This window comes from Chiloscyllium plagiosum, unplaced genomic scaffold (genome assembly GCF_037043375.1).
Source record: "Chiloscyllium plagiosum isolate Xiang-an unplaced genomic scaffold, Cpla_swu_hap1 HiC_scaffold_19, whole genome shotgun sequence".
NCBI lineage: Eukaryota > Metazoa > Chordata > Chondrichthyes > Orectolobiformes > Hemiscylliidae > Chiloscyllium > Chiloscyllium plagiosum.
In genome coordinates, this window is record NW_028270157.1 from 79,203,966 (window position 1) to 79,218,067 (window position 14,102).

General features: G+C 45.1%; 1 protein-coding gene across 1 annotated transcript in view; it reads right to left on the minus strand.

Annotated features, from left to right (window-relative positions):
* The window catches only part of LOC148146842 (microtubule-actin cross-linking factor 1, isoforms 6/7-like), a 109,071-nt gene extending 101,111 nt beyond the window's left edge, over positions 1 to 7,960 (minus strand). Inside the window, exons 1-4 of the mRNA XM_087996944.1 lie at positions 7,131 to 7,960; positions 4,456 to 4,622; positions 1,902 to 2,064; positions 190 to 344 (exon numbers count right to left, since the gene is read on the minus strand). Coding sequence (XP_087853070.1) covers positions 190 to 344; positions 1,902 to 2,064; positions 4,456 to 4,622; positions 7,131 to 7,257 — 612 coding nt within the window. The 5' untranslated portion in view covers positions 7,258 to 7,960. The remainder of the gene's footprint in view (positions 1 to 189; positions 345 to 1,901; positions 2,065 to 4,455; positions 4,623 to 7,130) is intronic.
* Positions 7,961 to 14,102: the final 6,142 nt, after the last annotated feature.

Consider the following 14,102-nt stretch of genomic DNA (forward strand, 5'->3'; position numbering starts at 1 on the left):
TGGTTGAGCTCTGGGAAGGGAATAAAGAAGCCTTTAAGTTCAGTGAGAGGCCTAAGGGAAAGGCCTATCCCAGAAAAGGCAGTAGAAAGGAATCTAAAGGACAGCCTAAGCTTGGGAAGAGGCCTAGTAAAAAAGGCTTATTGCTGTTTCTAAGGTCGCAGATACTGACAAGTGAACATTGTCTCTCACCTCATCTTCAATCCTGTCTTCATCCTCAGTTCTCCGATGGTGGTCTCTGCTCGGGTGTAGTGCATTAGCAAACTCGTAGTAATCAATGAATCCATCACCATTCAGGTCAAAAATGGCAGCAACTGCCTCCATCTCCACGGAGCTCGTGGGGAATTCTGGCCAAGTGCAGGGACAGATGTTTAGGATCATGCCATTTCTTTCCACAGAACCAGAGAACAGTTAAAGCCCAGGAGAAAGCCATTCAGTCCATCTTACGAACTCTTATCCTCCTGTGACCCTGCACATTGTTCCTTTTCAGCTTAGTCAGATTGTTCAAATTTCTCACAAGCATGGAGCCCCATTACAGTTTCTATCTGGGACCTGATGGGTGGGTGAGTGAATTTCAGAGAATTTACAATGGATCTCAGGGAAAAATATAATTCCTAAGCATTAAATGATAATATAAATGAATACTTAATAAGAATGAAAGTTCAAAACTGCCAAGCAGCAGAGCCAAGAATGAGGGGTGTCATAATAGTAATGTCACTTGTTATATATTTCTATATGGACTATGAGAAACTGGAATATAAAATGCAACTTCAGGAACATTTATCATTTGATGTCTTGGACATGAAAAGACTGAAAATCAAAGGAAGCTTTAAAAAAAAAGATAAAATTGTATTTATGGCCTTAATGTCTTAACAAACAAAGTTTCGGAAGAAATTATAGGATCGATGCTGCCACTGCCAAGCAACAGGTTCTGGACTGTAATTTCTGTCTTGCCACAGACATGGAAGCTGTTGGGAGTTAAAAGAAAGCTGGTGTGAGAGAAATTCCTCTCACTTGCTCTGTCTCTCACTGTCTCAGTCTACTCTACTGCCAACTCAATCAAAGACCTGGGTCTAACTGCCCGGCTACCTGAACTGAGGATCTTCAGTGCCTGAGGATTCAATCAGGCACTGACACTTTGGGAGTAATAGGGTGGCGCGGTGGCTCAGTGGTTAGCGCTGCTACCTCAGTGCCAGGCACCCGGGTTCAATTCCCATCTCGGGCAACTGTCTGTGTGGAGTTTGCACATTCTCCCCGTGTCTGCGTGGGTTTCCTCCGGGTGCTCCGGTTTCCTCCCACAGTCCAGAGATGTGCAGGTCAGGTGGATTGGTCATACTAAATTGCCCGTAGTGTTCAGGGATGTGTAGGTTAGGTTCATTAGTCAGGGGAAATGTAGAGTAATAGGTTAGAGGAATGGGACTGGGTGGGATTCTCTTTGGAGGGTTGGTGCGAACTTGTTGGGCCGAATGGCCTGTTTCCACATTTAGGGATTCAATAAAATTAACAACTCCCCTCAGACACCCTACCCCATCCTGGTCAGAGTCACAACCACCACATGTAAAGGATTAAGAGTTAGAGGTCACAGCCTTAAAGTAATTTACAAAAGAAGCAAAATGATGAGGTAGAAAGCTTCGGAATATGCTGCTTGGAAATGTGGTGGTGGTGGCAGGATCAATTGAGGCATTCAAAAGGGACATTGGATAATTACTTGATTAGAATCAACGTACAAAATTATTTGGAAAATGCAGGAGATTGGCACATAATTAAAATGGTCAGAGAGCCAGTACAGACATCACAGACTGAATGGCCTCTTTCTGTATTGGAACAATTTTGATTTAATTCTGATTTAAACTTTTGAACTGATATTTCTGTGACACATAGAAATAGCCAGATTGTAAACTCACTGGAGTCAAGAACACTCTGTGTAAACTCCTGCTGACTGATTCGTCCATCTTGATCCTTGTCAATATACCGGAAAATGTCCAGCATTCGGAATTTCTTGCTGCTAATCCACTGCAAGTATCGCTTCCTCCATGTGTTAAAGCTGAAGGTCTCCAGAGCTTGGAGCTGAAATTTGCAACATAGATCAATGACTCCTTACTGATTTATTCATCTGTTTTCTTATTTCTTTTATACATAAAACAATTAAAATCAAACGAGAGTGGACCATTCAGCACCTTGAATCTGCTGTCAGCAGATATGGGTTAAACACACTCATGGTCAGAAGGTCAGAGTATTTCCTAACTATTGAGGGGTTGGAAAGTGTAAATGTGCTAAGAGTCATAGGTGTCCTTATTGGTAAGTCACTGAATGTGAGCGTGCAGGTGCAACAAGTTATGAGAACGATGAATGAATGTTGGCTTTTATAGCAAGAGGCTTTCAGTACAGGAGGAATGGAGTATTGTTTCAATTGTACAGGAGCTTGCTTAGACCAGGCCTGGAATACTATGAGCCAATTTGGTCTCCTTCTCTCAGGAAAGACGTTATTACCTTAGAGAGGCTGCAGTGAACATTCACCGGATTACAAGACTGCTTGTTTGGAGGAGCCTTCCACAATGTCCTCCTTCAGTATAAAGAATAAATCAGAAACTTGGTTACTGAGCAGTGGCTGCCTATGGAGTGACCAACTCTTGGAAAATGCTATCTGAGGATCTGCACTGATCCTGTGGAGTGACTCTAGCAGCCCCTGAGTCCAAACCCTGAGCTAAAGCAGCTGGCTCATTCATGTAGTCCTCCCAGATATAAAATGTCCTCAAGTTCCCAGATACAAACATAGAAAATAGGAGCAGCAGGAGGTCATTTGGCCATTATGCCCTGCCTCTTTATGGGGAATGTGACACAATCCTTGTTCCAGTCTTATACTGGCTCCTTCCCACAACTCTTGGTTCTGTACATCAACAACTACTTTGGTGCTGCTTCATGCTCTTGCCTAGAATCTTGACACATTTATTCATTTTGCCTCCACTTTCCATTCCTCTATAACTTTTGCATTGTCAATTTCTGATACTTCCCTTCCTTTTCTTGACCTGTCAGCCTCCATTTCAGGGATTAAGCTGTCCACTGCAAAGCCACTGACTCCTAAAGCTATCTTCACTACAGCTCATCATATCCCACATCCTTCAAGAATTCCATTCCCTTTTCCCAGTTCTTTGGCAACGTTGTATCTGTTTGGATGTTACCACCTTCCAGAACAGTGCTACTGACATGCCTTCCTTCTCCGTGACCATGGTTTCCTGCCCACTATGGTTGACAGTTCCCTCGACTGCATCTGACCAATTACCTGTGCTTCCGCCCTTGCCCCTTCCCATCATGCACAGCAGCATGATCAGGTCCCCCTTGTCTTCTCTCTCCATCCCACCAGCCTCCACATTCAAAGAATCATTTTCCACCATTTCAGACAACTCCAGCAGAATGCCCCCACCAAACACATCTTCCCCTCAGACCCTCGGCTGCATTTCGGAGGGATCATTCCCTCTGGGACACCCTATTCCATTTATCAACCACCAACTCCAGCCCCTTTCCCACCGCACCTTGCCATGTAACCGCAGAAGGTGCAACTCCTGCCCTTCCCCCCCCCCCTCCCTGCTCACCACCCAAGGGCTGAAGCAGCCTTTCCGGATCAAGCAGCATTTCCCCAGACCCCCTCCGATCTTGTGGATTATATCCACTGCACCCAATGTGGCCGACTCTACATCAGAGAAAACAAACACAGACTGGGTGACCGCTTTGTAGACCACCTCCGGTCTGTGCACAAACATGACCCTGACCTTCCCTTAGCTGGTTATTTTAACACAGCGTCCTGCTCACATGACCACTGTCCTCAGTGTGCTGCAGTGTTCCAGTGAATCCCAGCACGAACTGGAGGAACAGTGTCTCATTTCAGGTTAGGCAGCTCACAGCTTTCGGGATTTAATATTGAGTTAAAAAATTTCAGATTGTGAGCCCACTCCCACTCTTTCCCTTTCTTTTAGTTTTACTTATTACATTCTCTGTCACCACCTCACCCTGCAACTCCCACCCCAGTGGAAGTGGCTGCTGTTTCCAGTCTGGCAGTTAGACACACCATTGTTCTGTCTTTCTCATATTCCAATCACTTAATCTGAATTATTTACCCCCTTTCCCCACCCCGCAGCACTCCAACTGTACCTCCCCAAATATAGTATAAATATTGCTTCTCCACACTTCACCAGCTCTGATGAGGAGTCATCTAGACTCAGAACATTAGCTTGTTCTCTCTCCATGGATGCTATCAGACCCGTTGTGACCTACAGCACATTTTAGTTTCAGTCCAGGTTCCAACATCTGCAGTAATTTGCAGTTTAAAAAAAAAATATCCGGCTGTTTGGAACTTGGCCACAAATCAGCCAAAGTATTCCTCAAGTACTGAACAATTGTGAGGGATGGTGTGCCCCCTTGTGCTCTGTATTTGGACCTCGCTTCAAGGTAAACTGTACTCACCTCATAAAGTCTCTGGACTTTCTCTTGTAGTCGGGTCTGTCTGTCTAATGCTCGTGTCCATAACTGCTCCCACTTTCCCAGGAGATGGGCAACCAAAGGGCTCCTGGCATCTGAGGAGTCAGTGCTTTGAGGAAGGTGGGGTTGAGATCTCCAACAGTGACCCTCCCCTGGAACAAAACAGAACAGCACATCAAAAACACACCTTAACATGAGCAGGTTAAGTGTCATCGCCAACACCCCTCCAATGGAACAGAATCACAACGACCTCCTCACCTGAGTGAATATGAATGGGTGGGGGAACGGAAGGCAACAGCAGAGTGGTGCTGTCAACAGAGCATTCACTGAGAAACCCAGAGTAATGGTGTTGTTGACAGAGAGTACCAGCCCAGCATGTTCCCTCTAGGGTGATGGGAAGGAGTAACAAGCCGAGAGAACAATGGCTATCCAGAGAGATTCAGGATAAAATGAGAAGGAAAAGAGAGGCTTTTAGCAGGTACAAGGGGAATAAATCAGCAGAAGCATTCATGGATTAAAAAACGCACAGGGTGAAGCTGAAGAAAATAACTAGGAAAGGGAAAAGGGGATATGAGAAATCTCTGGCTGACTAAATCCCAAGATAGTCTGTAAGTATGTCAATGGGAAAAGGATTACCTGGCAAGAGTACGGCCCATTAGGGATCAGCAGGGTAATGTGTGAGTGGGGTAGAGCCCATTAGGGACCAGAGGGTAATCATGTGGGTGGAGTGGGGCCCATTAGGGACTAGCAGGATCATCTGTGAGTGGGTTGAGACTGTAGTCCTGGAAAAGCACGGCAGGTCAGGCAGCATCTGAGGAGCAGGAGAATCGATGTTTCGGGCATAAGCACTTCATCAGGAAAGGCTAATGCCCAAAATGTCAATTCTCCTGCTCCTTGGATGCTGCCTGACCAGCTGTGCTTTTCCAGCATCTGCAGTCCTCACTTTCTCCTAATCGGTGGGTGGAGCCAGAGGACATTCGGAGAGTGTTGAACCAATGTTTTATATCCATCTTCACCCAAGAAAATGACAATGGACAAATCATCAGGTTTGGATGGTGTGTCCCAGACTGCTGTGGGAGGCAAGGGGATAGATTACAGGGACACTGACCCGTATTGTTAATGTCTCTCTGTCCACAGGGGAGGCGCCAGAAGACTGGAGAACGTTAAGGTGGTTCCTATATTTAAGAAGGATTGTAGAGATAAGCCAAAGAACTACAGACCAGTTAGCATCTGTTGGAGAAACTTCTGAAGTATAGCGTCTATCTTCACTTGGAGAGGGAAGGCTTGATCAGTGATAGTCAGGACTGCTTTGTCAGAGGGAGGTCGTACTTAACAAATCTGAATGGATTTCTGAAGTGGTGGCCAGGTATCTAGATGAGGTTAGTTGATGTAGTTCACATGAATTCCAGCAAAGCCTCTAACAAGGTCTCACATGGAATTTATCAAGTAGATAAATGCACATGGGATACAGTCCATCAGGTTTAATGGAAGGCACTAGCTTTCGGAGCACTGCTCCTTCATCAGGTGGCTGTGGAGAATAAGATTGTAGGACACCATCCACTTCTCCATAACCACCTGATGAAGGAGCGCAGCGCTCCGAAAGCTAGTGCCTCCCATTAAACCTGTTGGACTATAATCTGGTGTTGTGTGATTTTCAACTTTTACATCCCTAGTCCAATACCGGCATCTCCAAATCTTGGGATACAGGGTCATTGATAAAGTGGATTCACAATTGGCTCAGTTGTTAGGAGCCAGAGGGCGATTACCGTAGGCTGCTTTAGTGGCTGGAAGCCGATGTCCAGGAGTCTGTGCTAGGTCACCTGTTATTCATTATTTATATAAATGACATGGCTGGCTGCGTGGGTGTTGGATTAGTAAATTTGCAGATTACGTAAAGATTGGTCAGGTGGTTAAAATGAGGTTGATGTTTTGAGCTACAAGAAGATATAAACAGGGTGGTCAAATGGGCAGCTAAGTGGCAGATGTGAAACGTGGGAGGTGATACTCTTTAGAAGAAGTAATTTGATCAGAAAGTATTCAATGAATGACATGGCACTAGGAAGTTCTGTTGAACAAAGGAACCTTGGTGTGTTTGCACAAAGATCTCTGAAGGCAGAACGGCATGTTAATCAGGTGGTGAAAAAGTCACATGGGACACTTTCCTTTATCAATGGAGGCATAGATTAATAAAGTAGGGAAGTCATGTTGGAGTTGTATAGAACTATGGTGAGATCACAGCTGGAATACTGTGAACGGTTCTAGATGCTATGTTACAGCAAGGATCTGATTACACTGGAGGGGGTGCAGAGGAGCTTCACCAGGATGCTGCAGGAGATTTGTGAGGAGAGAGCATTTAAGTTATGAGGAATGGTTGGATAGGCTTGGGTTGTTTCTGAGTAGAGCAGACTGAGGAATGATCTGATTGAGGTGCATAAGGTTATGAGGGGCATGTGCAGAGTGGATAAGGAGCAGCTGTTCCCCTTAATTGAAAGGTCAGCCACAAGGGGACCCAGGTTCAGGGTGAGGTACAGGAGGTTTAGGGGATGTGAGGAAAACATTATTTAATATTGTCAGTGATGTACACATCCCAATGAAGTAATTAGAAACTTGGAAACCCAGCCTTGATCATGAATGAATATGGCATTTCTCAGGACCCTTACCAGGTGAGGAAAGCTGTTGAAAAACCTGACTGTGATCGTCCAGATTGTGGGAAGTGGGTTTCTTTTTTCTCTCGATTTCTGTTTTCTTTCTCATCAATTCATCCAATAAAACCTGCAAGAACAGCATCAGTGACAGGTTATCACCAACAGTAAGCTGGAAACAGGTCCCAGGGGAGCATTCAGTTCATGGTGACATGTTTTGGAATATTACTTGTACTTTTGAGAAATTTCACTAAAGATCCTTAGTCAGCACCTTCAAAACTCATCATTCCTCATTGTCAATTAGGATCTGTAATTTCCTCTGTAAATGACTCAATGACGATTTCTGTTGATGTTAGGATCATTAAACCTTTTTGTTATAACAAACTAATCAAAACAGCCAGACTTCCCCGACCACTCGCATTCATGACAGCCCATAAACTGACAGCCATGCTCAGACAACAACTCACCGGGAAAAAGGACCCGATACCCACCATGTGCACGACTAACGTAATTTACAGGATTCCATGCAAAGACTGCACAAAACACAATATAGGGTAAACAGGCAGACAACTAACAGTCCACTTCCATGAACACCAACTAGCCACTAAATGCCATGACCAGATGCTCCTATTGTCATACACACAGATGACAGGGACCACAAATTCGAGTGGGACAGCACAATAATCACAGCACAAGCCAGAAAGAGAATAGCCAGAGAATTCCTAGAAGCATAGCACTCAACCACGGACTCAATCAACAAGCACATTGACCTAGACTCAGTATACCAGTCACTACTACAAACAATCGAAAGCAGCAGAAACAGACCCAAATAAATTCCAGAAGACTCAGTACAGCCGCGCTTCACAGGAGGCTCCAAAGCCCTGAAGATGTCACCTAGACAGGGGTTAAAAATGTCTGCAAATGAACTTCCCAGGTCAGCGAACATCTCCACAACCATGACAACCGGCACCCTTTACGTAAACCTTCAACTAATCAAAAGATTTGCATCTCTCTGTAGTTTCACACAAACTGCTTCCTTGATATGTTACAATCATGATGTGGCCAGAAGAAACCAAACAAGTCTGAGTTGATTATATTTAACAAATAGCCTGTGTTACAAAGGTAGACTTGACAGTGAAAGAACAGATTTCCATCTCCAAGCATGTCCAGGTCGTCTGGAGGAAGAGAAGTGTCATCCATTAGAGATGGAATTATTCATGTGACTTAAAGAAGCAGAGAGCTGTGAAAGTTTTAAAATAATTTGTTTGCAGTTTTGTTTGAGTCATCCCAAATCCTGTCATATCACCTACAGAAATACTTATTCAGGGTGGAGTCTTGAGGAGATGGTTCGTTTTCTTAAGAAGTATCAAACATCTGTATGTCTTTGCTCACACGATCAAGCAGTTCAGTGTAGACTTCATCAAAGAGCAGCTGGGGCATTTTCTTTACTTTGAGGTCAGAGAAACCTATAGTGGTTCCCAAAGAGCCTTGTGGAAGACAGCAGTTACTCTAGAGGGAGTTGTACAGAAACTGTGGGAGCAGACTGGGAGAAACATAAGACTTCACAAGGAATATCTCTTAGCCAAAAGCTAATAAAATCTTCATGAAATATGCAACTCCAGTAATAGCTGGAGTGCAAAGGAGAAATAAAGTACCAGAGGACAATTGAATCATCCTTTACAATGTTGTAAAATAAGGGAACTGTAGTGAGGGTAGGGTGGGACATGGATGTGGAAATACTGAACTGAGATAACAGAAGTCTTTATGAACTACAGTGATGCTGTGTTTAATTTTCCTTTACAATTACAACAATTGTTTTTATTTAAAGACATGAAATCTTGTGGCTTAGTTTTATCAATCGATGGGTGTTTCAATTTCTTCTTTAGGAGTGATTGGCCACATTAGGATGGTAACATACAAAGGAAGGAATTCCTAAAAAACTGTCGACATGTATAGTAATAGTTATTGAATCATTTACAGAGAAATAATGGATCCCAACTTGCTGAGGATTCTTAAATAGGTGGCAAGGAATATAGTGATGAAGACACAAAGAATCTGCAAAGGGGATGTAGATCAGTGAAGGAGTGAACAAAAACTTGCAGGTAGATGCAAAGTAGGAAAGTCTGAAGTCGTTCATTTCTTTGGAAGAATCAATTTAAATGGAGCAAGACACCAAAACAAAAAGTGCAGTTTGGAGGACATTGAGTGATCCTGCGCATGAAACACAAAATGTTAATATCCAGGTGCAGCAAGTAGTTAAGGTGGCAAATCGAGGTTTGTCCTTTCTTGCTTGGGGGTTGAAATTGTACAGGCATTGGAGAGGCTGTGTATGGAGTTGGGGGGGGGGGGGGGGGGGACATGAGAAGTCATTGGCAGATAGGATCAAGGAAAGCCCGAAAGCTTTCTCTAGGTATATCAGGAATAAACTAGAGTAAGATTAGGGCTAGTCAAGGACAGCAGTGGGAAGTTCTGCATGGAGTCTGAGGAGATATGGGAAGTGCTAAATGAATATTTTTCATCAGTATGCACACAGGAAAAAGACAATGTTTTCGAGGAGAATACTGAGATGCATCTATTAGACTAGACAGAATTGAAGTCCATAAGGAGGAGGTGTTAGCAATTCTGGAAAGTGTAAAAATAGATAAGTCACCTGGGGTCAAGTTTTGCACCTTCTTTAGTAGGTACATCCACATACTGAATCAGAAAATTGTCTTGTACACACTTAACAAATTCCTCTCCATCTAAATCTTTAACACTATGGCAGTCCCAGTCAATGTTTGGAAAATTAAAATCCCCTACAATAGAGTAGTTATGGTAGGGGATTTTAACTTTCCAAACATCGGCTGGGACTGCCATAGTGTTAAAGATTTAGATAGAGAGGAATTTCTTAAGTGCATACAAGACAATTTTCTGATTCAGTATGTGGATGTACCTACTAGAGAAGATGCAAAACTTGACCTACGTTTGGGAAATAAGGCAGGGCAGGTGACTGAGGTGTCAGTGGGGGAGCACTTTGGGGCCAGCAACCATAATTCTATAAGTTTTAAAATAGTGATGGAAAAGGATAGACCAGATCTAAAAGTTGAAGTTCTAAATTGGCGAAAGGCCAATTAGGCAAGAACTTTCGAAAGCTGATTGGGGGGCAGATGTTTGCAGGTAAAGTGACAGCTAGAAAATAGGAAGCCTTCAGAAATGAGATAACGAGAATCCAGAGAAAGTATATTCCTGTCAGGGTGAAAGGGGAGGCTGGTAGGTACAGGGAATGCTGGATGACTAAAGAAATTGAGGGTTTGGTTAAGAAAAAGAAGGAAGCATATGTCAGGTACAGACAGGGTAGATCGAGTGAATCCTTAGAAGAGTATAAAGGCAGTAGGAGTATACTTATGAGGGAAATCAGGAGGGCAAAACGGGGACATGACTGTATTTGGCAAATACAGTTAAGGAGAATCCGAAGGGTTTTTACAAATATATTAAGGAGAAAAGGGTAACTATGGAGAGAATAGGGCCCCTCAAAGATCAGCAAGGCGGCCTTTGTGTGGAGCCACAGAAAATGGGGGAGATTCTAAATGAATATTTTGCATCAGTATTTACTGTGGAAAAGAATATGGAAGATATAGACTGTTGGGAAATAGATGGTGACATCTTGCAAAATGTCCAGATTACAGAGGAGGAAGTGCTGGATGTCTTGAAACGGTTAAAGGTGGATAAATCCCCAGGACCTGATCAGGTGCACCCGAGAACTCTGTGGGAAGCTAGAGAAGTGATTGCTGGGCCTCTTGCTGAGATATTTGTATCATCGATAGTCACAGGTGAGGTGCCGGAAGACTAGAGGTTGGCAAATGTGGTGCCACTGTTTAAGAAGGGCGGTAAAGACAAGCCAGGGAACTATAGACCAGTAAGCCTGACGTCGGCGGTGGGCAAGTTGTTGGAAGGAATCCTGAAGGACAGGATGTACATGTATTTGGAAAGGCAAGGACTGATTCGGGATAGTCAACATGGCTTTGTGCGTGGGAAATCATGTCACACAAACTTGACTGAGTTTTTTGAAGAAGTAACAAAGAAGATTGATGAGGGCAGAGCAGTAGATGTGATCTATATGGACTTCAGTAAGGTGTTCGAAAAGGTTCCCCATGGGAAACTGATTAGCAAGGTTAGATCTCACGGAATACAGGGAGAACTAGCCACTTGGATACAGAACTGGCTCAAAGGTAGAAGGCAGACAGTAGTGATGGAGGGTTGTTTTTCAGACTGGAGGCCTGTGACCAGTGGAGTGCCACAAGGATCAGTGCTGGGCCCTCTAATTTTGTCATTTACATAAATGATTTGGATGCGAGCATAAGAGGTACAGTTAGTAAGTTTGCAGATGACACCAAAATTGGAGGTGTAGTGGACAGCGAAGAGGGTTACCTCAGATTACAACAGGATCTGGACCAGATGGGCCAATGGGCTGAGAAGTGCCAGATGGAGTTTAATTCAGATAAATGCGAGGTGCTGCATTTTGGGAAAGCAAATCTTAGCAGGACTTATACACTTAATGGTAAGGTCCTAGGGAGTGCTGCTGAACAAAGAGACCTTGGAGTGCAGGTTCACAGCTCCTTGAAAGTGGAATCGCAGGTAGATAGGATAGTGAAGAAGGCGTTTGGTATGCTTTCGTTTATTGGTCAGAGTATTGAGCACAGGAGTTGGGAGGTCATGTTGCGGCTATACAGGACATTGGTTAGGCCACTGTTGGAATATTGTGTGCAATTCTGGTCTCCTTCTTATCGGAAAGATGTTGTGAAACTTGAAAGGGTTCAGAAAAGATTTACAAGGATTTTGCCAGGGTTGGAGGATCTGAGCTACAGGGAGAGGCTGAACAGGCTGGGGCTGTTTTCCCTGGAGCGTTGGAGGCTGAAGGGTGACCTTATAGAGGTTTACAAAATTATGAGGGGCATGAATAGGATAAATAGGCAAAGTCTTTTCCCAGGGGTCAGGGAGTCCAGAACTAGAGGGCATAGGTTTAGGGTGAGAGGGGAAAGATATAAAAGAGACATAAGGGGCAACTTTTTCACGCAGAGGGTGGTACGTGTATGGAATGAGCTGCCAGAGGATGTGGTAGAGGCTGGTACAATTGCAACATTTAAGAGGCATTTGGATGGGTATATGAATAGGAAGGGTTTGGAAGGATATGGGCCGGGTGCTGGCAGGTGGGACTAGATTGGGTTGGAATATCTGGTCGGCATGGATGGGTTGGACCGAAGGGTCTGTTTCCATGCTGTACATCTCTATGGCTCTATGGCAAATGGGATTTATCCTCGGATTCTCTGGGAAGCTAGGGAGGAGATTGCCGAGCCTTTGGCTTTGATCTTTATGTCGTCATTGTCTACAGGAATAGTACCAGAAGACTGGAGGATAGCAAATGTGGTTCCCCTATTCAAGACGGGGAGTAGAGACAATCCTGGGAATTATAGTCCAGTGAGCCTTATTTCGGTTGTGGGTAAGGTGTTGGAAAGGATTATAAGAGAGAGGATTTATAATAAACTAAAAATGAATAAGTTGATTCGGACTAGTCAGCACAGTTTTGTGAAGGGTAGGTCGTGCCTCACAAACCTTATTGAGTTCTTTGAGAAGGTGACCAAACTGGTAGATGAGGGTAAAGCGATTGATGTGGTGTATATGGATTTCAGTTAGAGAGAAGAAGGTTGAAAAGTGATTCACTAGAGACATAAGATGATCAGAGGATTAGACAGGGTGGACAGTGACAGCTCTTTTCCTTTGATGGTGATGGCTAGCACAAGGTGACATAGCTTTAAATTGAGGGGTGATAGATATAGGGCAGATGTCAGAGGTAGTTTCTTTACTCAGAGAGTAGTAGGGGCGTGGGACACACTGCCTGCAGCAATAGTAGACTCGCCAACTTTAAGGGCATTTAAATGGTCATTGGATAAATATATGAATGATGATGAAATAGTAGAGGTGAGATGGGCTTCAGGTCGGTACCTCAGGTTGGCACAACATCGTGGGCCAAATGGCCTGTACTGCCCTGTATTGTTCTGTGTTCTATTGTGCTGTGGAACAGGGCTTTTTTTTTGATTAGATTACTTACAGTGTGGAAACAGGCCCTTCGGCCCAACAAGCCCACACCGACCCGCCAAAGCGCAACCCACCCAGACCCATTCCCCTACATTTACCCCTTCACCTAACACTACGGGCAATTTAGCCTGGCCAATTCACCTAACCTGCACATTTTTGGACTGTGGGAGGAAACTGGAGCACCCGGAGGAAACGCAGAACACGGGGAGAATGTGCAAACTCCACACGGAGAGTCGCCAGAGGCGGGAATTGAACCCGGGTCTCTGGCGTTGTGAGGCAGCAGTGCTAACCACTGTGCCACCGTGCCGCCCACGGTGAGGACTGTGTTGTTAGATCTCCTCAGGGCAAGGGGCTCCATGCTGCAGGGTTGCTCCTCCCGCAACCCTGCCCACCCCCCCCCCCCCCCCCCCCCCCCCCATGGGGACTCCATCACGGGGACTGTATTGACACGGAGTGGGGTGGGTGGGCGAAGCTCAGTGTGCAGGAGCCCCATCAGGTGTTGACTAAGGCAGGCAGCTCAGTTTGGGGGAGCTAACATGTGATGGGGTTCTGTGTCAGGTGCTGATGATGTTGAATAGGGGATGTGCCCTCAGTGGGTGCTGGGTTAATGGGATGGGGGGGGAGGGGGGTGACCTCACTGAGTGCTGGGTTAATGGGGGGTGGGGTCCTCACTGAGTGCTGGGTTAATGGGGTGGGGGGGGTGTCCTCATTGAGTGCTGGGTTAATGGGGGTGGGGAGGGTGTCCTCATTGAGTGCTTGGTTAATGGGGGTGGGGGGGAGGGGGGTGTCCTCACTGAGTGCTGGGTTAGTGGGGGGAGGGGGAGGAGGGGTGTCCTCACTGAGTGCTGGGTTAATGGGGGGTGGGGTCCTCACTGAGTGCTGGGTTAATGGGGGGGTGTCCTCACTGAGTGCTGGGTT